The sequence below is a fragment of the Platichthys flesus genome, chromosome 5, assembly GCF_949316205.1.
Source record: "Platichthys flesus chromosome 5, fPlaFle2.1, whole genome shotgun sequence".
Classification (NCBI taxonomy): domain Eukaryota; kingdom Metazoa; phylum Chordata; class Actinopteri; order Pleuronectiformes; family Pleuronectidae; genus Platichthys; species Platichthys flesus.
Genome location: NC_084949.1, coordinates 12,815,063 through 12,842,602, shown reverse-complemented (window position 1 = coordinate 12,842,602; position 27,540 = coordinate 12,815,063). Strand labels below are relative to the sequence as shown.

The 27,540-nt window shown below is 39.4% G+C and overlaps 1 protein-coding gene across 1 annotated transcript in view; it reads right to left on the bottom strand.

Moving 5' to 3' along the window:
- LOC133953899 (myosin-10-like) overlaps positions 1–20,653 on the bottom strand; it is a 46,499-nt gene extending 25,846 nt beyond the window's left edge. Inside the window, exons 1-4 of the mRNA XM_062388057.1 lie at positions 20,518–20,653; positions 17,182–17,563; positions 11,435–11,591; positions 1,480–1,507 (exon numbers count right to left, since the gene is read on the bottom strand). Of these exons, the coding sequence (XP_062244041.1) occupies positions 1,480–1,507; positions 11,435–11,591; positions 17,182–17,526 (530 nt within the window). The 5' untranslated portion in view covers positions 17,527–17,563; positions 20,518–20,653. The remainder of the gene's footprint in view (positions 1–1,479; positions 1,508–11,434; positions 11,592–17,181; positions 17,564–20,517) is intronic.
- Positions 20,654–27,540: the final 6,887 nt, after the last annotated feature.

Sequence of the window (27,540 nt, the reverse complement as noted above, 5' to 3'; positions counted from 1 at the left end):
AAATCCTCCAAGCCATGCAAAAATCTTTGTGGGAGCTGTTTAGATTTAGAGCATACCTGAGGTTTTACAATAAGTGCATACTCACACACACCAAGTATGTGCCAAATATTGTTTTGCTTTCAGACTGAGGGAGTGTGATGTGGCTGATGGTGAGGACTGAGAAAGTAGTGTGTCAGTGCTGTCAGTGTCATTGCTGCTGTGCACGAACGGTTATCATGGAGGGATTGTGCAATGTCTCTGGTGTTGGTATTGGACTGTCGGGTGTGACATTCTTCAGCTCCCCCACTTCTGAAGTCATTTAAAACAGGGAGTGCTGACTTAATCATGTTTTGTATGTCATATTTGGTGTTTCCATACCAGTGTAACTCAGAGCCGAATCCATTGATAGTGTGCATAATCCTTATTTTCTGCTTCACAATTCAACACAACAGAAACACAATAAATAAATAAATGCTAAAGAACACAGTTCTAGATTTTTACTGATTGTGAGACTTGTTAACTCTTTTTGATAAGTTTGTAAAAGTTGTTGGATAATCCATTCAAAAATAAAGAGAACACGTAAAATGTCTTTAAATTCAAAATTCTAAATAAAATAGTTGTCAACTCAATGGAACGATTCCTAACTTTTTAGTGCTTTAAATAAATCCAAGCCCAAAATTCGCAGAAGTCTTGACCTCCAGTGTAGAGTGGAATGTAAAATATAGTTAACTTGCTTCCATTATGTGTGGATGCATTAAAGATTTGATAACATCCAAGGGAAATTGCCTTTTAGCTGTGGCCAAGTGAAGACATCACAAATGAAGGGAAAAATGTCAATGTCCATTCTACATCATTGTTTAGGATCAGGTTACATGAATTAAGCTTAAATTAATTAGATTTACATTCAAGTTCTCCTTGTCTCAAGATAAATAACAATACACTTTAAGCCTTTGTCGTTAAATAAAAGGGAAATAGTCAAGTTATTTTGACTGCATGTATAGACATGGAACAAAATAATGCTAACACTTTGCTATTCACACAGAATGAAGAACCAGACTTTGTTGTGGCTTATCTCTTTCCTCTATCTCTGGCATTTCCTTGGTGACATTCCTGTCATCTGTTGTCACTTGTCACTGAGACGATGACGTTTGTGGAGCAGACATTTCTCAGACCCTGTATTTCTCAATTATCTCTCAGGAAGTTGCAGTCTGTTCAGTGTCAGTGAGACACACGTTTTTAAAATAAATTTTAAAATGCACAGGGGTAAATTACTGGTTGGTAAATATTTTATCATCATTTCATTTAATTCAGACAAAAATGCTTGAGTGGAATATAATGCAACAGATGATGCTATTTCCAAGGCTACTGAGTGGAAAGGATTCATGAATGAAGTATGAATGAAGTATGAACCCAATGTGGGACCTGGGAGCACAAATTATTTTAACCTTTTTTTTTTTTTTTTTTAAATCATGCAGCAATGGAATATGTCATCATACTCACGTGCAGAGAATGGATTGGTCCTCTCGATCTGTGGAGACAAGAAGAGGGAGGAAAGGCGATGAGGGAAAAGTACATGGAACCTCAGCACTTTGTCTTTGATTCAGGCTCTGCTGTCACAGGGTTTGAGTGACACCAACATCACTAACAAACAGTGCTGTACACCTCAAACAGCTTATCAGCAGGTTTTGTATTTAAAGGTCAAAGTCGAGATTAACGTGTGCATCGCAGTTTGCCATCTAAAGCTTTCTTTCTTTACAGCCTGACACTAGTTTTTATTAGAAAAACTAAATTATTTTTCTAAAGGCAATATTTTTCACAAGGCTCAGACATCACAGCGTTTCACCAAAGTATGTCCTAAAATGTATCACTCAGAAAAGCAGCGCTGTGAAGACAAATCACTGCATGGCAAAGATAAGGCAACTATAATGTCAGCTTTAATTGGGAACATAGAAGCATAATGAGTGAAGGTTTGAAACTTGGTCTCTAGCCTGTAATCCCTTATTTATTAAAGATCATCTTCAGATCACTCAATGGTGGAAAAAAAATGTAAAGTACCAATTCACACGGAAATGGCTCATTCAATAATAAACAAATAAGTTTAATGAAATGTTAACTGTTTTGATAGACAGGATTTATCAATTATAATGGAACACATATACAAATATAGGCTTGATTAGTCAAATAAATAGAATTTCAAACGGAACATAGCATCAATCAATGGCACCAATCCTCATCATTCTGTGTTGAGCGCACTTTGTGGTCATGTGGCAATAAAACAGATAATCTAGAGGCCCTACAGGGGAAAATAAGTGTGCTGATGTCATGGGAAAACTGTATTTTACTGCCCCCCGCCCTGGAGGTCAGGCCTCCTCTCCAGTCACATGGTTGACTGAGCAGCAAGAAGTCGGAATACTAGATAAAGTTCATCAGACTCATTGTACTTTATATTAAGAGTTAAAACTGTGTCCCTGTCTCCTATCTCAGTCAATCAGAGCAGCACCTTTGTTTTAATGGTTCAGGAACAACAGCAGGGATGTTGTGATTAAGATAATATTGAAATCCTTTAAGATTATTTGCCTTTAGAAACAGTTGCATTGCAATTCAGGTAAGATATGATTAAAAATTCAATTAAGTAAATTGTAAATGTAATTGTCTCAGTCTCATCTGAAAATCCTTCATTTTAACGACGCCAAGGGGAGATGTGTGAAATCATACATATTTTTCCCCAAAAACTAAATGCAGCAGGATATAATTTGTAAATTTGCCACGGAAGCAGAAATTAGCTCCTCAAAATGTGCTGCAAAGGAACATACATGTGTAATCAGATTAATTGTGCATGTGCATCTACTCCATTTCATTCAAGAGAAGACAGTTTCCTTTACCTCTACTTGATGAGCAAGAGTCGGTTTATGGAGGGGGCTGAGCTCTCAGGTCATTAATACTGTAACTGTATTGCAGAGTCTGCGTGTTAGATAATTGAAGCAGTTACCAGTGAATGGTGATTGGCAGGCTTTGACATAAGTAGATGGACTGAGGAGAGGGAAGCCATCAATAACCCAGGATGAATTTGCTCAGTTGTGCAGTGATCATGCTAATTCTGGTTTTTACATTCACATCATGTATTCAAAAAAGACCTTCTAGCTCCTAAAGCGTAGTCATATATTTCCTGGGACAAATGGTTGAAAGAAAACGGGACCTTGTAAATTAAGAAAATTAATTTAGCTTAATATTGGAGATATTAGAATTTTGTTGTGATTCGTTCATGAATCAATGGATGCAAACCACTCTAATGCAGAATGAACACCCTGTATTGATTAAATAGACCTGCACTGGGGCAGATCCAGGGGCAGGACCAGGGGGCACTGGCCCCAGCAGAAATCTGGTTTGGCCTCCGAAGTGCCCCTGTCATGTCAGTGGTCACCTAAAAACAATATAATATTGCAAATTTCGTACGACTTTTTACTTCTTATGCTTTTTTTACCTTGAATAAGGCACAATTTTCAAAATATATTAATTGATGGTTTAGCGGTTAGGGTAAATGACAAATGACCTAAATATGTTACTTTCTGAACCAGGAACTGTGGATGGACATTGTACATATAAATGGCCGCTGAAAACACAAAAGCAGAGTTGGCTGGTTGAGAAACCTGATTATTTTACCATGTGGAGAAGCAGAACCAGCATGTAGAATGCTCATGTTGTAATTTATGACAAATTCTGCATGGTCAGTCTGATGGCTCACTGATTTACTCCTCACACTTACGTATTTTTAAAATTCCAGATTACTTCATAATATGCAGAATTACCTCAATGTATATAATGTATAGAACCAATGGCTGAGAGAGCAACCATCTATGACTATTTTTCTCAAATATTGACTTTTTGCAGTGAAATATCTGATATTTCTTAAAATACAAAAAGTTTAACAATCCAAAAGAGAAAATCACTCCGGTTTAACTGCTCACAATTCACATTGGCATTTAATGAAAAAACATTGCTTTAGTGTGGGGGGGTCCCATCATTACTCAAAGCCAAATGCTGTAAATATTTCAGCTCATTGCGTAAACGTAATGTCCCCGGCTGGACAGTTCTGCTGGAGGTGAAGGTTTCCTGGACTGAACTGCTGACTGTGTTCCTTTGGGGCAAAATGCTGGAAGTTTATCTGATTGACAACACAGCTGGATGGCTCATTAGGGACAACCTGGGTTTCTTGGCTTCGACCAGGCACTTCCTGCAGTTTAGCATTGTAACAAGGAGGATTGACACACGCATGCAGCCGCACACGCACGCCAAGGCTACTCCGATCTTTCTGGTTCTCACCAGCCATGACGTCAACTGCTGCTTTATGTATGACAGCCCCCCAATAACCCCCACCTCTTTGACTTCAGTACTTTCACGTCCCTATCTGAAGCACACACAAACAGACCACAGCTCAGAAAGCGTGTCTTCTTTATCAGGCTGGCTGCAGACACAGAGGAAAGATATGATCCCCTCTTTGATGGAACTGTTCAATTCCTTTCAACAACTTGCCAGCACTGCTGCAACCCTAAGAACCCCTTGTCCAGACTGTGAAATGCTGATTACCAGCAGAGGACTCTGGTCTGTGCAGATGGGAACTTTCCAAACAGGGGATGTTATTTCCGTAACCTTTCTTGATGGTCATAAGGACTCGTTTGGGGGTTTCGCATGATTGGTAATTCTCTTTCCAGCTTCACATGACTCCATCATGCTCGAGGGTAGTGAAGATTCCTCTATGAAATATAATATTATTGTATTAACAGCTGAGAAGATTTCATTACCTTTTTAATAGCTGATTTTGATCTTTTGAGGGGCAAAAGCTCAACTCATAAAAATAATAAGATGTTATCAAAGTTCAAATAAGGCATTCTTCAATGTTTTTCAGATTAAAAAAATAAGGAATTGCTAAAGGACTTAAATAGAAAATGTCTGCGTCAACAGCTTTGCAGAGTAGTTGTGAAAAATCTGAGGATGTCTTGCAGCTTTGACACAAACACAGCAGCTCTGCATGTGGTGTTTCTTCCTCTAAGGAGAGGGGAGAGCAGTGAGGGGAAGAGAGGGGGAGAGGGGGAGCTGATCTCAACTGACAACAGTGAGTTCATTGTGAGTCTGTGGCACGCTGGGCCGGCCTTGTGTCTGCCACCGATGGCTAATGCCTTTATTTAGGAGCGACAATAAAGTACAAACACTCACCTCAGACACCTGTCCTTCACACCCACGTGGCTTTTTGCACATCAGCTAAACGTTTCGTGGTAATAATGACAAATCAATGAGCATTATGATGCTGTTTCATAAACAGGAGGAAATAGAGCTTAGTCTTTGTGGAGTCTATGGAAATAATAGGTGTTTTATTGTCACTCATGATGTTTGTTTCAGTACAGAGAGAAAGATTTTACCAGAGTTAACAACCAACCGTTATACAATTTTTTACATGTTCAAGCCTCTAGTCAACTGTGAAGTGAATGAATTGAATCAAGGACCACATTTCCTATTCAGCATCATACAGGGTGGCACTGTCATGATTTCCAGATCTAAAGTCACTGCACTGGTTTACGTCTGCGGTGTATATCAGAATTCTACTACAGTCACATGATGACCATGCATGGACTAGCACATGGTGGATTTCTTTGAAAGAATTACGGGATGGGGTACGAAGCACAACTGGAGGGAGCTGGATAATTGGAATGAACCTAAATAACAACAAAATAAAATATAAATTACTGTTTGTTTTCTGATGATTCTGGATTTGTAGTGTCTTTTCGAGCATTAAAAAAAACAGTATAAGGCAAAATAGGCTTGAGATTGTTTCTTAGTTTAATACCTCAGAGCAGTAACACTTATGACACAGTGCCAATGGGGCTTCAGAGACTAAAAAGATTTTGGTTACAATGTGTTTTCAGTGGCTCTAACCGATTCTTCCTACTGCATAAAAAAAACATGTAAATCTGGGCAAAGGGGGGGGACTTTCCCTTGTCCAGTATACTTTAGGTCACACTAGAATATGATTTAAAAACTTTCCTCTTAGGACTGTAATGGAAAACAGCTCTGGTGTGGACAGAGCTGGGACTGATAGTTCAGCCGAGGACTCACTGATGGAAACAAATGCAGTGGAGATCCAGAGAGTTCGGTTTCTTACATAGAGCATATTTTGGAAGGACAGTAATGAAATCTGATCAGGAGATTAACTGTGTGGGAGCAACACTGACAACAGATTTAATGTTCAAGATATTCATGCGCACTGAAGTGATGTAAATTGTTTTGGCAGTCTGAACTTAATGTCTACGTGAAAAAAATAAATGATTAAAGTCAGCTTGATTGTGGCAGCCAAATAAAGGTGAGTACAGGGAAGAGGCCAGGAAATCACTGAGTGGGAAAGGGAAAATAAGCCATACTGAAGAATATATATTTAATACACATAAGTATAATACAAATAATATCATATCATAAAATATGGGTCTGATACACAATCTCCCTTGGAGTAGCTGATATTAAAAAAGACACCAGGTGATGTCTGTACATGGGAGTTAAATGAGAAAGGTAACAGCGATATAGCATAATATATCATTATGCTATATGGTACCATGCACTCAGCCACTATGACCGATTTAGTTAACAGATGATGTATGGTCAAATCGATTGGTTGAAGATTAGTTATGATTTGGCTTGACCATGAGTTTCTTTGACTGACTGCAGCCCTCAACCTAGCAGCTCTGGCAATCCAACAAACTTGGTGTTATTTCTTTGAAGAGACATTTCATTACAAAGTGTCAACAAGGTTTATGCTCAACCGTCAACTTGACTTAATACTACATGGACATAAAACACTACCTCAAACGAGTCAAGAATACTTATATATTCAGTCACTGCTCAGATGTGTGAACCACCATGTTTGATCTAACAGGACAGATCTTTTATTTTAGTTGATTTAATTTAAATTACATGAAATCCTTCTTAAAAGAGCTGGTTGTCCATGTCTGTCTGTCTCTGATAACAGGGATTATCTTAACGCACGCAACGTCTCTATGAGCTTCTTAATTCCAGCGACCCAGTGTAGATGTCCTCTTTGGGTAGTTTTAGTCACTGGTCCAATAAGATTCGATTAAAATTGGATAGAAGCATTTTTAGTGTGATTATCGTTATAGGTACAACTTTCAGGAACAGTAAATCTGTACCCAATTCCCTGTTTCTTGTGGTTTATTTTTTAAATGTGGTGGATTACCTTTTCAAAAGATTTGGATAAATGTCCAGTTTGCTCTGGTGTGCCCAGGAAGAGGTTTGCGGTTGAGAGAGCCCCGTATTAAGCCTCAGTTCAGAATACTATTATTGCTTGCTATGTACCTGATTGAAGCCAGGTGGACAAGCGCCTTCTGAGACCGTAGGCCATGCCATATAAACATTCCTAAGCTTGTTTTATCACACATTCCTGACAGTATGGTTTACACTGTACAGTTCACTGAGGACTTTGTGGCACATACTTAACATTGTTCAAACAATTAATATCAGGGGTTGACCGATATGGTTTTTTCAATGCTGATGTTTAAAGGGTTGGACGACTGATTGTCGATGTATAATGCCAATATTATATTTTCAGTATTTCCCATTATTTACAAAGACATCGCCAGTCATAGTTGTCCTTCCACATATTCATTATGATCCAAAAACAATTTTAAATGTCTCATAATAACATAAAAGATATCTTACTTATTGTTTGGCTTTTCATTGTTGAGCTATGTGCAGCTCTATCAGTCTATCCTTTTCTCACAAACACAAAAAGTCGGTCATAGATGGATTGGCCGTCAGCAGCACAGGGAGAGGTCCTGCCAGTCATTGGGCCAGTGGACCATCTAAACATCCATTAAGATTTTACCATATTTGGCAGGGCAGCAGACCTCTGCATTTCAATGGTAGTGTCTGATTTAGCTATGCATATTCCTGCAGTTTATCAAAAGAAATCTCAAAATGTCAGATAAATCAGTCACAAATTAATTTAATCTTTTATTAGTAGTAGTAATGGTGTCAACAAATGAGTTAAGGAAAACTGCTTATTTCTTTAAAAAGATGTTTTGGGGAAGGCTTCATTAAGCCAAGCTGGACTTGACCTATTGCCCCGATTAAACACTAAGGAGAGACTCAAGAAGGAGGTATTTTTCCATATCCACCAAAACAACAGACCCCCTCTTTCACAAGCACACCTAGGGACGGGTGCAGTGCTGTTTATGCGTGTCCACTTTTGGAATCCCTCACAACTGCTGACATGATCAGTTCCTTCAACACATGTTTTCAATCAAGCAGCAGCATTTTCTTACTACACATATCCAGATATGATCAAATTAGCTTCTTGTACGTCAGAGAGTTCATGCCAGCAGAGCAGCGGGGGTAATAATGTAAAGTATGTGGACCGCTAATCAATGACAGATGTGCACCAAGCTCTAGAAGTCTGTCTACACACCCAGTCTTTGTTAGGTAACACCTCATTTAACCTCCCAACAGGGCCCTGAATGGCTTCACAGCAATGTTGCAGTAATTTGCAGTCTGCTGCAAGGTTCAGACACCCTTCAGCCACGTGTGTTAATTGCCCATCTGAAGAGATCTATAGGTCGTAAATAAGAAGCAAGACATTTTTTTTCCGAAATGTTCTCTCTCCTGGAGGTCTGAACATGGAGTGTGAAAAGTCTGGTGTTAATCAGTGAAAATAAATGAATCATTCTGAGATGGCATTACGGTGACATGTCATGATATAAGGAAATAATGTTTTGCCAACAGTCAGAGACAGTTTATACCCTGATAATTATCTTAATATTATTTTTGATTTTACAATTTGTCACATAACTTTTTATCCTATATGAAATGTTTGTTAGAAATGGTCATGAGAATCTCAAGAGACCCATGTGTCATAACTTGTTTTGACCAGCTACCACTTCAAAACAAAATCATAACAAATTCTGGGGATGAAAATTACGCACGTTGGTTAATGACTGAGATATGACAAAAGTATTAGTTGAGTTATAGAAATTGTCGAATTTATTAGGCAATTGACGAATCAATTAATAGATGTACGATTTCAGTACTATATAAGACTATAGTGGACAATGATGCAGGATTTTGTCTTGATTTGTCAGGCCTTTAATTTGCTCAATGAGCCAAAACTTAAACAATCCTGTAACCCCAAGCATTAACTTATTTATTACTTATGTATTTAGCTTTAAATGCAACTTCAACTTTCAACCAGAGATTAAAAAAAAACACCAGTGGTGATCTATACAGCTGGATATTTATATTAACCAGGTTGCTGAAATGCTCAAGGCCAGAGCTAAGCAGCAGCTGTCCACCACTAATCTCCAACCTACAAACCTCCTTTTCAACCACCACTCTTAAATCTGATAGGATGTGAGTAGAAGTGCATACAACATAACAGGTCAGCCCTCTGCTCTCCGAGACATACAGTATAGTAAGTGGATGCAGAATTTGAAATGCTCGAGGGAAGAGGTCATTGCTTCATTCCAGATGAAGATGGAAGAAAATCTACAAATATGTGGAAATGAAAACAAAAACTAAATGTTGACCATCCATGATCATCCCTGCAAAAACATGAATAGAGAGTGTGGAGAAAAGAGGAGGAGGCGACAACAACAACCTAGCAGGACAAAATTATGAGCTGAATTCTAAAACAGCTCCAGCGAGGCTACTACTGACAAAATATACCGACCAGGATATTTAGACTTTGGAAAGCATGATACTAAGCATTATTGTATTGGAAAGGAATACAAGTTTGGAAAGCATGATACTAAGAATGCTCGGCATAAAAAATTATGAGTAGTAAAAAGGGAGTTATTAAAAACATTTTCATATAAATGGGGCTAAGGTATCGTCAAGACGACATGTGAACAGTACTGAAATGAAGGAACTCTCCAGATTGTCACCAACCCACTGGTCGGCCCTTGCAAATCACACAAAAGATCTATTGTGGAGTGCAATGGGGTCACCCTCTCTGTTCTCGCTGGTCTGATCCCAGTCAGTCACTGCTCGTAGAGCCTGGAAGTTTGCCAGGATACAAGGATCTCTGAAGAAATCATCTAGGGTTGACCGCCTTCACTGACAAGATTTAATTTTCCAAAATGAATTTATATGAAAACCGGGGCAGAATGGACATCACAGACAACAGCAATGTCTAGCAGTTAATTGGTAACTTCAAAAGATTTAACCCAAAAATGTAACTGGGAAAGATCTGTCAAAACTTTCAAGCAGTGAAACCATCATATTTGTTGATACAGAGGCTTGAAAATAACAAAATTATTTGTTTGTTTGTGGCCTGAACTGAAAGAACACTCAAACAGTGAATTGTAGCTGTACTTTCATTGAATCATCATTCAAGATAACTCACCAAATGCTTTTAAGTGAAATAATAGCAACATGTAGTGCTTTTCTCAACATTGTTTAAGGTGATGCTCCATGCATTTCTAAATATCCAGAAATTAAGACAAAATATCCAAGACAGAAATGCTGTAAAACAATGTCATAATTTGGAGCCCTAGACTGCACAGAAGTGATTGGAGGTTTGAGACGCAATACTGAGGTTCCTAGTTAGAACTTAGAGCGTGGCCTAGGGGATAGAGCGGGTGCTCTGCAACATGAAGGTCGCCGGTTCGAATCCCACTCTATCCCATCTGCATGCCTAAGTATCCTTGGCAAGATACTGAACCCCTAGATGGCCCCTCATAAAATGATGAGTGTTCTAAAAAAAATGTAAGTCGCTTTGGATAAAGGCGTCAGCTAAATGACATGTAATGTAAAGAACTTCCAACTATATATGCACTTGACCAAACCAAACTCACTGGAAAAATCCATACTTGTACATACAACTTTTTAATAGGAAGCTGAATTGTTAAAAATCATCTTTGAGAAAAATGCTCAACATGCATTTGGACTTAATTAAACAGGGTCAGAGTATTGGCAGAAATGGCAGAAATATATTTTCTATGTAAAACATCTTTTAATGTTTATAGAGTCAAAGGCAATGTCCTACACAAATTATAGCGCAGCAAAGAAAGTAGACACGGTAGCACAGATAATCCCAGATTAAAACAATCAGCTCTTAATAGTGTGTAGCCCGAGTCAGAAAGAGATAGAGATATTCATGTGACGATGAGATATTCATTGGCTTTACAATTTACACAACACATACACACAGAAAACCCTTCAAAAAGTGATAATCCCATCATGTGTAATCTGAACATATGGTCAGTTGAAGCAACCTTTCGAAGGAGGATCAGCAGGCCGAGTCTAATAATGACAATTAAACACCAACAATAGGCTTCAATCTAACAGAAAACATTTGAAACCAATACACTGACAATCAATGAAATTTCAATGTCAGGTTGAGTGCTAATTCCTGTCAGTGTAGTGGACTGACGTAACAGTAACAGTAAAATGGGCTTACCTTGTAGCATGCATCTGTATGCAGACTCTGAGATAGCGTAGATGTGTGGGGGCATTTCATGCCTCTTTTTGCCCCTGTACATCTCAATGATATTCTCAGAGTAGATAGGCAGGTTTTTGTAGGGATTTATGACGACACAGAAGAGACCGGAGTATGTCTGTAAAAGGAAAGAAATCATGGTGGTCACACAGTATGCCTAGTGACTAGACTTTACAGTGCTTTATAATTTATATGCATTGATTACAGTAAATGGACAATGACTAAGCACAAAAAAGACTCAGATGCTTTAAGTGGACTGTCATAGAAACAGTGCATTTTATCGGGTGCAGATATTACTACCTATAAAGATAAAATACAGGTTCATTGCTGCTAATACAACTGTTGGTGTAGTTAGCATGGTGAATGCAGAACAAAATATCAACTTGTGTTTTGTGTTTCTCCTCACTTGTTCAGGGGTCATACCAGAAAGCGGCACAGGACAACTGGCTCACTGCTAAGCGTCCTGCAGTCTTTAAGATTCTTACTCCACTCACATACAGTAACTCAACATTACACTGGTTTAAATTTAACCAGACATCCTTTGACTGACAGCTGAAAGCAACATGAAGGGCTGGACATTTCATTTACAACAGTATATTAGCGGCTCAGCTTTATAATACAGACAGACAAGTAGACAGAGAGTGGAGGACGGGGTTAATCCCTGACATGTCTGCTGCTTCTGGTGCACTCCACAAACTGAGGGGTTACACAGTAAACAGCAGATGCTGTCGGATTAAGGCTCACATATCAATGGCTGAGATCAAAAGTCTTTATTTTTTCAACTGCCCAAACTTTTGGATACATCACAGCTCTCTCGCAACTCTTTATCATGCTTATAATTAAGATAAAAAAAGATGTCTATAGGATTTTATCTTATTCTTTGTTTTTCCCTAGAGTGACAAGTCCGGCCTGACATGTTACTGCACATATCCTCTTCTCTGTGGTGTTGTCCCAACTTTCTACAGCTCTTTGCCTCTTTTCACTGAATCCCTTACTCTTTAGGCCGGGCTGCAAAGCCACATTCTTTTAATTATGTTGTCTGTGGTTGGCCAGTAGACTGCCGGGGGCCCAGGGCCTGCAAACACAGTTGTTGAACAGGAACAATGGTGACATGACCAAAGCATGGTATGGGAGCAGAGTGGATTGTGTGTGTTTGTGTGAGAGTGAGTGAGTGACATCTAAAAATAGATCTGTCACCTGTCTGAAGGTTCGCACTAGACATTCACGGTTACTGCAATGTTGGATTGAACAATCTCAATACTATCACTTAATGTCAATGCAACCAAAACATCACAGACGTTTGGAAAATATTCAAGTAAAACAGACAAACATTTACTATGGTAAGACAAAAACAAGCAAAAGAATAGCTTTGAAAACTGTAGTATATATATAGCTAAATATCAAAATAATTAATATGATATCAACTCCCAAAATGAATTTTAAAGTATAACTTTACAAATTCTGATTAAAGCCAAAACCCACTTTAGAATGAGCACTGTTTGATTTTAGGATACTGGAAGGGGTTGGCATTTTAACTGTGAGAAATGTATGTATATGTAAGATTGACACAGATAGGCTGTAACTGGTGGAGGGTTTGTGGTGCTGAAGCTCATGTGTGGAAGGTGGAGGGGAGATCACCAGATGGCCATCACACCCCCTCTCAACCTCTTCCATGTGCACAGATGCTTTAGACACAACTCTGTGCAGCTACAACAGGGATGTGTAACCCTGGGAACTCCAGTCACTCTTTACATTGCTTTACATTGCTGTATGATACTGACTTTACTACGACCGATACTCACTATTCCTAACTGGCATTGACTTTAAACATCAACTTCAGTTTGTAGGATGTATAGTCCGGCCGCTTCTATAATAACCCTGCCCCAGGCCCCCTACAGTGGGCACAGTGCCAGGCAGACGGATCAGTGCTCCTCACCCAGCATGGGCCAGAGGCACTGGGGGAGAGGGATGACTCATCTGGCTGTCCTTGACGGTGGACCCCAGAAGGTATTTGGGGGGATTAGTGGTACTCTGAGGGCAAAGGGGCTGGACGCCTGAAAAACCAGGCATAACAAGGTACATGGTGTTGTGGTTGTGGTTCATTCCTTTGTCAAAATGCACTAACGAAAAGTCTGGTCAGTCAACATCATCTAAAAGCTGAGATACATATGACTCTGCAGGTTACTATTAGCTGTTAGATAGGTTTGAGGCGGTAAAAGCCCTGAGCCCATTACAACCCCTTAGCAACGGGGCCTCTCTCAATGGGAAAAGAGGGGAACATTTTCAGGGATCTCTGAATCAATGCCCTCCATTTTGACACAACTGGGCTAAGTGGGCTTTACAGTGCCTTTTCAAACCCTGAAAACCGTGCAAGTATCTTTATTTATTTCCCAAGCAAATAAAGACATGCCTTTGCAAAAATCTACCAACAATTTAAGTTAGTTCCAATCATGTGCAGAAGGGCCATTGAAGATTCTCATAGCTCTATATTTACTTTAAATCTTGAGCTGCATCTTAATATCACTGAACATCATTTGATTTAAATGACAAATCTGTCATCGCTGCTGGGGAGGTGCAGCATCACAGCACACACACAAATTACTTGAATGAATTATTGCTGATAAATCGTGATGTTCTTGCCATGCCTCCATCAATCATAACTCTACTAGTCTGTGCACAGGGGAGTGTGAGGTTGCAAAGAAATTGGGACGTGTGAATCACTCTCTACTATCAAGACAGAGAGGAGATTGATTTGTAATGACTATTAGTAATTAGTTCTACAAGAGATGTTCCGATGGCTACATAGGAAATGCCTCCAACACTGCCGATAATGCAAGGACATGCATCAAAGAGTATGCAGATCTATGTACCGACCTGATACCAGGTATTATAGTTTCACTCAGATAACACAACAAATTTCTTCTGCACTCCAAAACAGCAGTCGGGCTGTGCTGCCACTGGCATGTTTTTTGAGCAGCAAATAAGAAGAGATTTCAAGTTGTGTAGCGTTGGTCAGAGCTAGCTAATGACTTCAGGTTTGAGTGGTGGTACCAGTGCTGCCAACACTAACAATGTCATAGAGTATTTGAAGAACCATCATAGGACAGAGCCTTTAGATCAATACTCAGTATAGGCAAATGCGCAGGTATCAGAAACGGTATATGAAAGGGAATATGTATAGGGGCGTCTCTAATTTATTCTGATGAAACCTTGCAGCAGCATGAATCCGGATTTACATGCGAATAGTAACCAGTGACATAACCATGTGAAGATAAGAAACGTATCACATTATCTAAATATGGACAAGAAATATAAACCTGGCACACGCTTGATTTTTGAAATTGAGAGAGAATAGATCTTGTCCATGTTTCACTCATGAATAGACGGAATGACTGGTGCTTCAGTAGGAGGTGGGCTTAATGACCACAAGGCGCAAAGCCTGGAGCAGCCACTCATCCTGCTGTGTACCCTCTGAACAACCAATGCAACAAAGGATGTGCATATAGTGACCTGCGTTCAATAATACATCATGGTGACATCATTACTACATCTAGTGCTGCTTTCTATTCAGCTACTGGGCTGAATCATCTTTCATCATCCACACTAATCGGAAAAGCCCGGCATGATAAAGGACTGTATTCAATTAAATACTTTTTCAAGCTCAAAACTGTTCTCATCCCTCCCAATCCATAAGTGCTCTCTGAGTGGATGGAAGTCATGAAGCAGGTTTTGTTAGGGCTCTGCTACGTTGCTCTGACTTAAAAGGTCATGTAATCTTTAAAAACAGAACAGGAAAACATTCAGAGCCAGGAATGCAATGCAGCTGAACGACAGAGTTTATCTAGCATGTAAATTAAAATCTCTTGAAAATCCTGGTTCAATACCTTCAAACTTAGATACTTTGAGTAAGAATAAAAAACATCTTAGTGAGCAGGCAAACTGGGCCAGAATAAAAAAAAATATTTGACCCAGCAGAATAGGAAAAACATTAAAATGCTGACATGGATTAGCTGTAATTAAACATAAACACATGAAAGACATTTCCAAGAACAAAACTGAAAAACATGTCAGTTATTTGAGTGTACAGCTGTTGCTTATCAGCAAACACAAAGAGCTCCTTTAAGGCGGTTTGGTTCCAATGTGACTCAGCACTGGGCTGCCTGAGCTAAGAGATGGGGTTGGGGTAATTTATTTCTCTACTACTCTCAAAAATATACACAGATGTTCTTCTTCTTCCAGCTGTATATTGAATTAAGAAAAATAAAAGGATAATTGATAATAACTGTTGTAGCTCATGTTGCAAAAAGGCATGAGGGGACAAATTGGACCCTAAGTGAGAAACTAGAACAGATTTTTTACTTTTGTCAACATGTCTACAAAGAGATAAGCTGTGAGATAAACAATGAGTTAAGTCAAAGAAACTCCCTTAGAAAACTCTTGTAAGGTCAGCGTTGTGTTCTCAACTTCTGCTCTCAGGAGATACAAGCAAACCGATTGCTTCTCTGGCAGGGAGCCCTGAGTAGACAGTTAACCACGTGGCGGAGCTCACACTGCTACACCTGGTCTGCTCCTAACATCCCCCACACCGAGCTGACGTCAACAGGGTAAGCCTTTGATTAACAAAACAACAACTCACAATGTCATTAATTCTTTTCTCACAAATGCTAGATGAAAACACTAAATTATTAATATTTATTAACATTTTACTATGTTGATAATTACAATCTTAGCAACCGAACACACAGTGAAAATGTACCTCCGATTTCTGGTTCTATTGTGTTTACTTTTGTTGAATGTTTATGATTCTGGTAGATAAATTCTTGCATACTGACGATGTATTATTTCTTATTGAGTTTTCTTCCCCCTTTGTTATGCTGGAATTAATATTTGTATGATATTTGTGCAAAAAATTACAAATAATCAAAATTTAAACTAAAAAGTGGGCCCATCTACATTAGTCAAGCAACAAAAACATAATTGCACCAATGTTAAAAAAATATAGTATTTGCTTACTCAAACTGCTGATGAATAATATCTGTAGTTTCAATATTTTAATATCTTTCAACATGTATATAATCGAGTTACATGACTGGATAAGCAAATATTAATCCTCCTCAAATTTGGCCAAGTAAAATACAGTTGAGCCAAGTTCACGTCTGTCTTTGTGACTGGGCCTCTAAGTGTGAACCCCTCGGCCCCTGTCTCCTCCCTGGCTCTCAAGTGTCCCACAAGCTCTGTGTCTGGACTATTCCAGGAATGCATGTCACTAAGTGAGGCATAATCACAGGAGATATCTGCAGCTTATAACGGCTTGTTCATCAAAGAACATTTGTGTCTGAACCTCTACGGGGGCACAAGTGTGAGATGTTATGGATATGATATGTAGAGATTTTGTTCAGAATGGATACGATGTGTTAAATAAGCATGCCACTTATGCCTGGAATCAGTTTTTGCTGCTGACCACACACCACTCAGCTCTCAACAATTACTGGGGCGGTGTTATTGTAAAAAGTTATTGACTTCATTGTAATACTTGATCTCTCTGTTTGTCAAAAAAAATGTAACGGCAAAGCTTTCATTAATTCTAATGCTGACAGACTAGTGATACATCACTCGAATTAAATTATCATTTACAGACAGTTTCTAGAATGTGACAGAAGATGATTACAATTCTTTAGAACTAATTGCATTTCTTATGAACTACTCACGTAAATGAGGCCAGAATAGTAGCGGTCTTTGAGGTTGTGAAGCACAGATGCCTCGTTCAGGCACGTGAGTTCGGCCATGTCCTCCACTTTGCTGAACTTTGGTGGGTTCATCTTCTGGATGTCATCCTTGTTGACCACTGCCTTCTTCCCATTCTCGGCCAATTCCACCACCACCTCATCCCCACGCTCCTCGCGAATGCTGGCGCCCTCGAAGCCGTGACGTTCTGACGGGATCCATACTAGCCTCTTGGCAGTCCAGTCGGCCTGAGCAGCCGGGTTGTAGACCACGGCGCGGTCCACGAAGAGGTACCGCTCCGGGTCCTCCATCCCACTCCTCTGTGACATCGCTGCTGGGAACCAGAGGCAAAACACACTTGGTCACCTGTAGTTAGGAGAGAAGAAAATAAAATATATTTAAAATTCATGCAGCTGACTAATGTAATGCAGTTCACCCTGTAGGGAAAAGATGAAGTTGTCTGTTTGACTGACTGTTGCGCTAAAGCGGGTTTGAAACCAATTGTATCAAACAGTACAAATGGAGTATCTCCAACAACCCCAGACTCGGATGCATTTGGGAGAAGCCTCTGCCCCCAGTGCACTATATGGCAAAGATTTGTGAATATGGAAGGAGATTATTACTGCAATTGCGAAATACATGTGCAAAGATGTGCCCTCAATTTACATGGTCAAGTTTCAGGGAATTTGCCAGTGACAGAATCAACCCAAGGGACAAAATACCAAGCCAAAATTAAATGTGCCTTTCATTGTGGCCATTTCATAGAAACTATTTGGGTGGTAGGAAAATAATTTACACTTTGAGTAAGATTATTGATTTAACAAAGCTGTAACCAATAGAGCTGAAAGTTGAAGCCGGCAGTGAAGTGCTTACATGATGATGCAGCTACTCTAATGGCTGTTTAATGCATGAAAATGCATTTTGGTCTCAATAGCTAATGCCATTGCTTCCATGTTTGACTAGCAATTATAATTGTATCACTGAGGAAATATTAGGGTTATCGCATGTCTGATTGACTGATGGTTGGCTCTGTTCATAACAGTCGGCTGCGGCTGCAGCTTCAAGAGAGAAAGAGAATTTTGTATATTCTGTCTCGTGGTTGTGTTTATTTGCTGCCTGTGTTTGGTCCGAACTAGTGACACACCAGATGTAGGCTGCAGGTACAAGCCTGGTGCTTATTTCTGGCAGCACTCTCCTCCCCTTCCACTTCCAAGTAGCTACAGTTTCCTGTAGTGCAGCCTCAGAGCTAGAAACGTTCAAGCAATGAATGGCAGGTCGAGACTAAGATTTAGATTGTGCAATATATACATCTTTTGACTGTTTTAGTCATGTTTTCTCTGAAGGGAAGTAGCCATTTCAATGACCGTGTTCGTCTCCTTCCCACATGCAAATGTTCCAACTAAACAAGTCCCCCCTGACAACACTATGTTGCAGCAGCACTGTCACTGCATCCAGGGCTTAGTGCTGCCCAAGATGAAAGTGTTTGGCTTTAAGAAAATACAACTCAGACAAGCCACTTTATACACCAGGTTTTTGAGATGGCAGACAATTTAAAATCCCCAGACACATTGTTTTAGGGGCACCACCGCTGCACTCTAGGCTCAGCGGTGCCCAAGATAATTCTAATTGGTCCAAAAATTATAACAAACCACAGCATTTCCAAGTTTTGGTAAAAAAAAAATAATGTGAACAAATCTATCTCAGTAGATATAAATGCACGAAAGGCCCACACAGACTGGTGTGCAAGTGTCAGGCCTTTACACCCCCATCCCTGTGCATATCCAGCCCACATACAATAACATCACCATCTGTGCCTCTGCAAAAACCCTGGCTATGTTGCGTAATAAAAATGAGAGAGGAATCTGCTTCATAAACAACAATGCATTTACCCTGACACATAACTTTGGACTTAACTGCCAAATGATGTGCTTTAAGCTGCAATAACTATCAATACCTTATTGACAGAACATGTTTCTTCTCTAACAGTCAACTTTCATTCATGTGAGAAAGAATGATTTACACAAATTATCTACACACATTAACGACTGTGAAACATTATTTGGGTATGTTTTCCCAAGTCCTGCTTAAAAACGCCTTATTATTAAGAAGGGTAATGAAAATCACTGTTGCATGCAGTTGAAGATGTGTTCTTGGGTGTAAGGAACCAGTAGGTGGCATTTTCCAGTATTTTCTTGCACGTTAGAGACAATTAATCTCAATTAACTTGAAAAGTTAACATTCATCAGATTCTACTTTTCTCCAGACCTACTTCTAGCACAAGATGAATGGCGAATGCATACATGTTTGCGGAGGACGCAATGACGCCATCAATAATAAAAGTCAAACGGACCTGGACACAATGGGATAACTTTGGGAAACTTGGCACTTGATGCCCTCAACAGCTGATGCACAGGCACGTTTGACAGAGAGCGCCACTCCAGCCTCCTCACCACCATTCATACATGGTTATTATTAGTTAACAGCAACCGCAGCTGATTATTGTTCACATATACTTCACCTACAACCGGGTTCCGTGCTTAAATCGGGCGCGGGTGAGCCGTGAATCTGGGTCAGGTCACGGGATGGGGGAATCAGTGTGGCTGCCGTGTCACCGCATCCCCTCACTCGGAGCCGGGAAACACACACTCTCCAGCCTTCATTCGACCGCAGACCAACGCGTTTATAAGCCACACCACACCCCCCGTTCGGGATGATAACATTAGGGGTAACAAAAAGCCAGTCGTGGACTGATAAACCCCGGGCCAGGCCAAAGAGCCGCAGCGGCTATACGCTAGCTAGCCTTAGCTCAAAGTTGGCGTGCTGTGCTTTCTCATCCCACCCGCTCAAAAGCGATGCCCGCAGGGATCCAGCACCGAGCGGCCAGCGGAGCAACACACCGGAGGTCCACACCGGGGCTTTGGTTATTCTGAACCATCACAGTTTGAGAAATATAATCAAAGGGGTCTGATTCTGATGGGAGTTCCCCAGCCTCCTCAGCCCCATCATGGGTGTGGGTGGATCAGAGGCGCCTGGGTGGGGATAACGGCAGGCGGACAATGACCACACCGTCTCACAGCAGCCGCCTCCACGTTCAACTTCAAAAACACCGCGACACAAACATCAACACAGCGTCTATCAGAACACGGCTAATGGGAGCGGGGCAGGGGTCCCGCGGCGCCGGCTAACACTAGCAGAAGCAGACGGTCCTCCATCATTGTAAAGTCACGGAACAATAATCCGCTAGCCGACGTTAACGGTCACTGTTGCTAACCACCACACTCTGACCGGAGTGACGGCCCGGGCCTTCCCGCTGCACTCACCGAACACAAGGGGAGAAGAAGCCGTGTCCTGGGGGTGAACAGTGTCCAGAAGGTGAAGGTAGCAGAGACAGTGGGTCCGCTCTCTCATCAGTGGTACTCCCCCAGCATCACACTCTCAACCGAACTCCTGCCGGTCACACACGGAGCTGCGCCGCACCGCCGCACTCTCCCCGCTCTCTGGATGGGATCGTGCACGCCCACACGCCAAATCTAAACTGCGATTGGCTGTGGAGGGTGATTCCTCGTCGTGATTGGTCGATCAACTATTTCCATCCCTAAACTTCAGGAAGATACCGACACTTGCAGCCGCTGTATGGAGCTGCTGCTAATGTATGGAGCTGCTGCTGCATGGAGCTGGTTACACCAGGAAGCTTATATTGTATTATATATGTTTAGCGCTATTTATATTTACCGATTCCATATATACACATTTGGTTTTAGAAATCAATTAAACGAGTTACATTATCCACATAAATTACTTCACTGTCATCCATCAATCAAATTGTATGTGTATAGCCTATATTCAAAAATCACAATTAGTCGACATCTTCTGTCCTTAATCTCAACAACAGTAAAGAAAAACTACCAAGGAACCTCAGAGAGAGCCACTTGTGAGGGATCCCTCTCCCAGGTAAACAGAAGCGCAACTGAGCAAATTAACAGTATTTACAACATTGATGAGAATAAATCATATTTTTTGCCATATCGCATTTGAACTTAGAAAATATTTTTCATTTGAATAATATAGAATAGAAAAGCAAGCCTTTCTTAAATAGAAATTGGGAGGTCTACAGTTGAACAGTGCAAAGAGAAACAGACAAAACTATACAAAAGAATATTGCACTCAAGAGTATAGGCAGTGCAATTCAAAATATGTTCTAGTGATTGCAATATGTTACATCGTTCTGCATTTAAAAACTGTCTATTTTACACAGCTTTCGTCTTTTTCTTTTACATTCAAAATATATAAGAATAAGAATTATGTGACTCTGAAAATAAAGCAAGAGATCAGCAGATTCAGGAGCATAAGTTTAATTTAACGAGCTGAGTATCAGGAATCTAACATATATCCTGCCAATAGAAACAATACTATTGTCATGGTTACAACTGTATCCTTCCTGTTTATGTTTTCCCTTTGAACAAGCAAAACATTTTGCTGTGCATAAATGGTGCCCTCTGTTGGGTAAAGACAGACACGACTCCTGACAACATGAATTTCAGCAAAAATAATAATCAACTGATAATGTTACTGTGAAGTTGTATTTTTATTTTGTTGTGTATGTACAGGTCGTCCATATTTATAACTCTACACACAAAGCAACTTGCAAATTGTTAAAACGCTGTGATTACTTGGACAGACAAACACTGATTACAGTACATCCACTCATCACTGCTTAGTTCCTCAAGGTTTGACATTTGTTTCAATGTCATGTTGAAGTGTGAAGATATTTTCATTCTTAGTGTGAAAAGTCTAAGATAGTTGATTTAATTTGAATTGTTGAAGAGAAATTTTGTTGCTGTTAGTATTGAAGAGTGATTTGTTAAACAGATAGGGACTAGGGACCCCAAAGGGGAGGGTTATATTGGGGTTAATTTGATCTCTGAATGAACAATGTTGTGTAATTTGTTGACTTTGTCTTTAATATCTTACTAAACATTCATCGATGTCCAAGCCAAAAGAACGTTGTCTAATTATACACACGATCTCCAGGAAACACACACACAGACAGAATTTCGAGAGAAACTCCCCATAAGGACAAACATGCACACCCAAACACACGCCATCATTGATAACTAGAGGTGTTTGTCTATGTTTATAAATACGGATACAGATGTTGTAATAAACCAGATTCCCCTTGCACTGAGATTCTGCCTCTGGGTGTTCTTCACAAAGAAATAGACTACAACGGTTTTTCATTATGGTTGGGTTACACATTTAATGCAGGACTCTTATTTACTCAGGTTTAATTACGTCCTTGAAAACATAACATATTCACTCTAGAATATTCCTAAGCCTATTTTAGTATTTTCAAACAAACAAGTCATTTAAAAGGAGCTAACGTCTAAAATTATAATATAATTCTAACTGGTCACCAGATGGACCCAGAGTCCCACTGATCATGAAGTGCACTACAGAAGAAAGAGTTCAGATTAAAATTATTAATACAGTAAAAACAATCAATACTCAAATACGGTTGCACAAACAGTCCTGCAATGGAAATAAAACACAGTATAATCATGAAACTATTTATTTTCATTTTTGGAGCTGAACGTCAACCTTTAGGTTGGAATATTGTTCCTGTGACAACTGAACTATTAAGTATTTAATAAGTATATTAATAAATCAATATATACGAAAAATGTACTGTATTATGCTGGTTTCGGTAGAGCTACTTCTAAAAAGTTGCTTTTCATTACGAAGCAATCAGTTAATTATTTCCTTGCTCAAGTGTTTGATTGATTTGTAAAAATTGAGAACATTTCAATATATGTCCATCATAATTACAGGTAAAATTTCACCATAAGGGAGTTTGTCTCATTTATTGGTGATTTTGACAGTTATTGACTAATCTTGTTATGTAATGAACAAAGCATCATTACAAAGAGACAATTTTTTAGCTGGACAATTTAAAGAGCAAATTTTAGAATATGGTATAAACCTCTGTTAATATCAGCTTTCATATCATATTCAATATTGTACCATTTCACTTTATACATGCCTCCAATTATCTGACTATGTTTAGTGATGTACAGCAGACACTAGAGGGCAGCAACAGTAAAACTTTGCCAACCTTCAGCTTGGAAAAGATTCAGCTCAGGTTAGAATTCACACATACAGCATGATGATATGCTGTTGTGTATGTTGAATAGTAAATATTTAACTCATATTGTTCATGACAGACGCATACGTGTCATGTAATTGTTGAACTCTTTTTTTTTTAACCCCATATATCCTCTTTTTCAGTGTGCATTAACTTCACATGAGCACCAGTCATGCACTGTCACACAGATTCATCAGTCACAACTAGCAGCCTGAGCATGTTTCTATCTAGATTTCAGGTCGCATACTGAGCACTGACACAGCTCGAGTGACAGATGCACAATGTCTGAGTGAGTTATTTCATCTTGCCTTGACGAGTGACAGAGTGACACCCTGTGTGGCGCAGAAATGGGCCATTTTGCGAAATGCTGTGACAGCTCCATCCCTCAATTGTTGGCTTCTCCAGTCGCCTCTGTGGCATAATAGACCTGTCATCAGCACCGTCCTCCACAATCCCTCTCTTGCTATTGTCTAGACAGCAGTTTATCAAACATCTCTCTCTTTTTCTCTTTTTTTTTTGGAAACACAGATAAGGAATGTCAAATGTTGCGTTTTCAATACCACTATGATAGATTAGATAGAGATAAATGTTTGACCTCCTTGGGCAATATTCTCTCTGTCAAGGTATAGATTGATGTTCTGTGTTGGTAAATCTCCATCTCAATGAGTAATACTGTCAATCAAGGTTAAACATATATATTTTCATCATTGGGTTGAAATTGATTTTCAGGTTTCAATACAGATACCTGAAATTTGATGTAATTTCCCGTGATATTATTTGTTATTCTGTCCTGATTTTGCAACAAAACTGTTCTACTATGACTTCTACAACATTTACACATTACAGTACTTTCTGTCTGTGGAGAGAAATGTCTAGGCAACTTCACTGGACTCATGACCTCAGTATTTCAAAAATTCTGGGTGCTGCCTTTCAATTGAAATTAACGGTTTATAAATTTGATCTTTTGCAACCACTGTATGTTTTTCTATTCTTAGATTATGGGGTAAATTGAAGATTAAAAATATAGAGACATGCTTCGTTTATGTATCAGCCAGTGCACTGACGGTAACAACATTTTTATCTATTTCCTCTCTTGCCTCAGGTCACTCTCAGCATGCGACTTAACCTGCGTGCTGTCGGCTACAATGTCCACAGAGAGTTTGTGGCGAAACAGAACCTCCTCATTGTGTCTGACCGTGTCACTGTGTCTCAAACCAGGAGCCTGTGTGTCTCTTATCAGAGCTTGTGCCCTCTGATCATGGCACCAGGTTACATGTAAGGCCAAGTATTTAGTGGTATATCGATTTAGTGGTATATCATGGGTATACATTTATATTTAGCAAAAAAGAACAGGAAATACAATATTGGTAAATCATTTCTCTGATATTTTTCCAGCAGTTGCCAATTTGAGTTTCGGTCTGTTTTGGACTGTGCATAATAATTATTCACATTGTGTGCCATTTGATGGGTAAAGTAATTGTTGTGCTACGTAATAAATGTTTTAATAATCACAGCAATCATCTTAAATTATAGATTACAGCCCTAACTAGATGGGCACTTGGAGTCTGAATACCTTAGTCAGGGCTGATTGGACACTTCATCACCATGTTGCATATACATGTATTGAGATCAGCTACCTAAACCATGTACACAGAAATGTTTTGCAAACTGCTAGAATCTGCAACAAATTTCACCTGTTGAGGGGCAATCAGCTACATGACGAATCTGCATATTCACATGCAGAGTCTATTTATAGAGATTAGTGCAAAGATGTCAGCAGGCTTTAAATGTCTGATTTTTCATGAAGATCTCTTTATTATCATATTATATTATTTCTTGTAAAAATCCACAAAAGTGTTGCGAAACACCATATCTCGCAGTATTAAAGAAAGTATAAAAAAAATTCTTGGATCCTACCCCTTAATTGAATCTGCTCCAAAAGTCAATGAGTTCATCCTTAGGTCATACACCACCATTCCTCAAAGTTACAATGAAATCTATCGTCTTTTGCATAATCCTCCAAACAGAAAGATAAACAGCAATGAAAACATAGAGGTGAAGGATATAAACTGTGAATATAAAAAAAACAAACAGATATGAATTATATGACATCTTGCAATCTATCATTTTGTGTTACGCTCCCCAGTTGTATATTCAGTTGTGTCAGAAGCTCCATATATGGTAACTTTAAACACATTATAAGTCATTCAAGGTGATGTTTTAACAGCTTATTTATTAGTACGTCTGCGTTGCTTTGAGACAGCAGGTGACAAACTGAGCTGCAAGTTTGTCTGTCTTACCACAACAGAGAAGGACATTTGTCACGATCTGTCATGGTCTGGAATCATCTATTCAAATCTTTGATGATATTGTTTATTACATTCTCGATGAAAACAATGAGAGACGCGGGCAGAGATCCAGTATGTTCATGAAGTTAGAGAGAAGTCTGGATGTTATGACTTTTGGGCGACAGGGTTTATTATTTCATGCTGCATGAACAAGTTTCTCCTACATCAGTTCTGGTTCAGGGCTCGTGGAGTAGGTTAGACACGGGCCAAGGAGCCAGAAAAGATGAGATATGAAATGACAATTTTCAGTATCAGTACCAGTGGTTATTATCTCTCAGACGGGGAGGGCCAGCCAACATCCTTATTTAGAAATATGTGCGGTGTGTGTGTTGTAATTATCAGCAGGGATGAACCTGAGGACAGGGTGGTAAATGAAGTGGAGGGGTCTCAGAGTGAAGGCAGCAGAGTGGCGATAGTTGAAATCGCCCTGAATTTAAAACTGAGAGGGAAACTGATGCAACAAATTTATTTTTACTAGTCAGAGGACAGCTGGTTCAGTTTCTGTACAAAAGTCCACGCTCACAGTTGTTAATACTTAAATCACAATAACAAATCATATGAGATTACAACTATTAACTCCTTCTTTAATTCTTTAAGTTAATGGTTATTTGTATTACTACACATTTTTATTATTTTGTGTATATGTGTATTGCCTTTACTCTTTGTAAAACAATTTATAATTTTTGTTGTGTTATGTGCCTCTGTTCATGTTTTCATAAGTCATAGAGATATGCCATCGATTTACCAATCATGATAACTGTCTGTGTATGCACTTCTGGGTTTTGTTAACGTTTTATTAAACTTGCATTCATTTATTTTTGGCCAACATTGACGTCACATACTAAAGTTGATACAGCTACAATCAATATTAGCATCAAATGGGATGAAATGACCACAGTGTGCGTAAAGTGAATGGGGTTACCTCATCTGCAGTTATAAACAGCTCCGAGGTGCTTTACAGCATTTCTCAGCTCAGTGTTTTCATTTTCTGGCCCCTTACTTGACTCTTTTGGTTGACACTCGCTTAAATCCACTTAACTTGTTAAACAGAAAACTGCAGCCGCCAGCTGAGGATCATCATCAAGCTGCTACATCTTCCTCACCTAGTCTGGCTGAAGACCAAAAATATTTATATTCACCAGGTGACCAGATCTCGACTTCAAACCGTAACACGCCATAATGTTGCTACACATCTGCCCGGTTTGTAAATACACATATTTATCAACTCATAATGAGATTGAAAATGAAATGATTGATAACATGTTTTGATGCAATTGCCAATTTATCCACCACACGAGCAGTGAGTTTTGCTCTCCTCCAGAGAAAAATACCTGGAGTCCACTTTGACATTTTTTTTCTTTAAATGCTCCATTTAGTAGAGAGTCTATAGCTGTGTCTGTGTGTTGTTAAGATCTGAGTGAAGGGTGCATATTGTGTTTATCAGACCTCTAACAGCTGCCTCCTGCTGCTGTAATAAGGCTGATGAGAGCAAGTGAGAGTGAATCCGAACATTGAATTCGTGGCTGCAAAAAAAAAAACAATGAGCTGAAAGAGGCTCGGAAGAAAATATTTCATATTGTACTCAGAAATGTGGGTCTTTTGTTCAAATGTTAATTAGAGTATTCTTTAATTGGATAGCATCGGAAACACAAAAGACAATACTGTGTGCAGAAAGCTGGAATAAACCCCCAAAAACGCCTGGACACAGGCAAAGACAAATGGTAGTAATAATGATAACTGTTTGGAAGTCAGTATCTCTTAAATGATAAATACACTCACACGTTGATTGTGTCACTGCCTGCACACACATGTACAGAGGCAGTGTATGTGTGTGTGTGTGTGTTGTCAGAGAC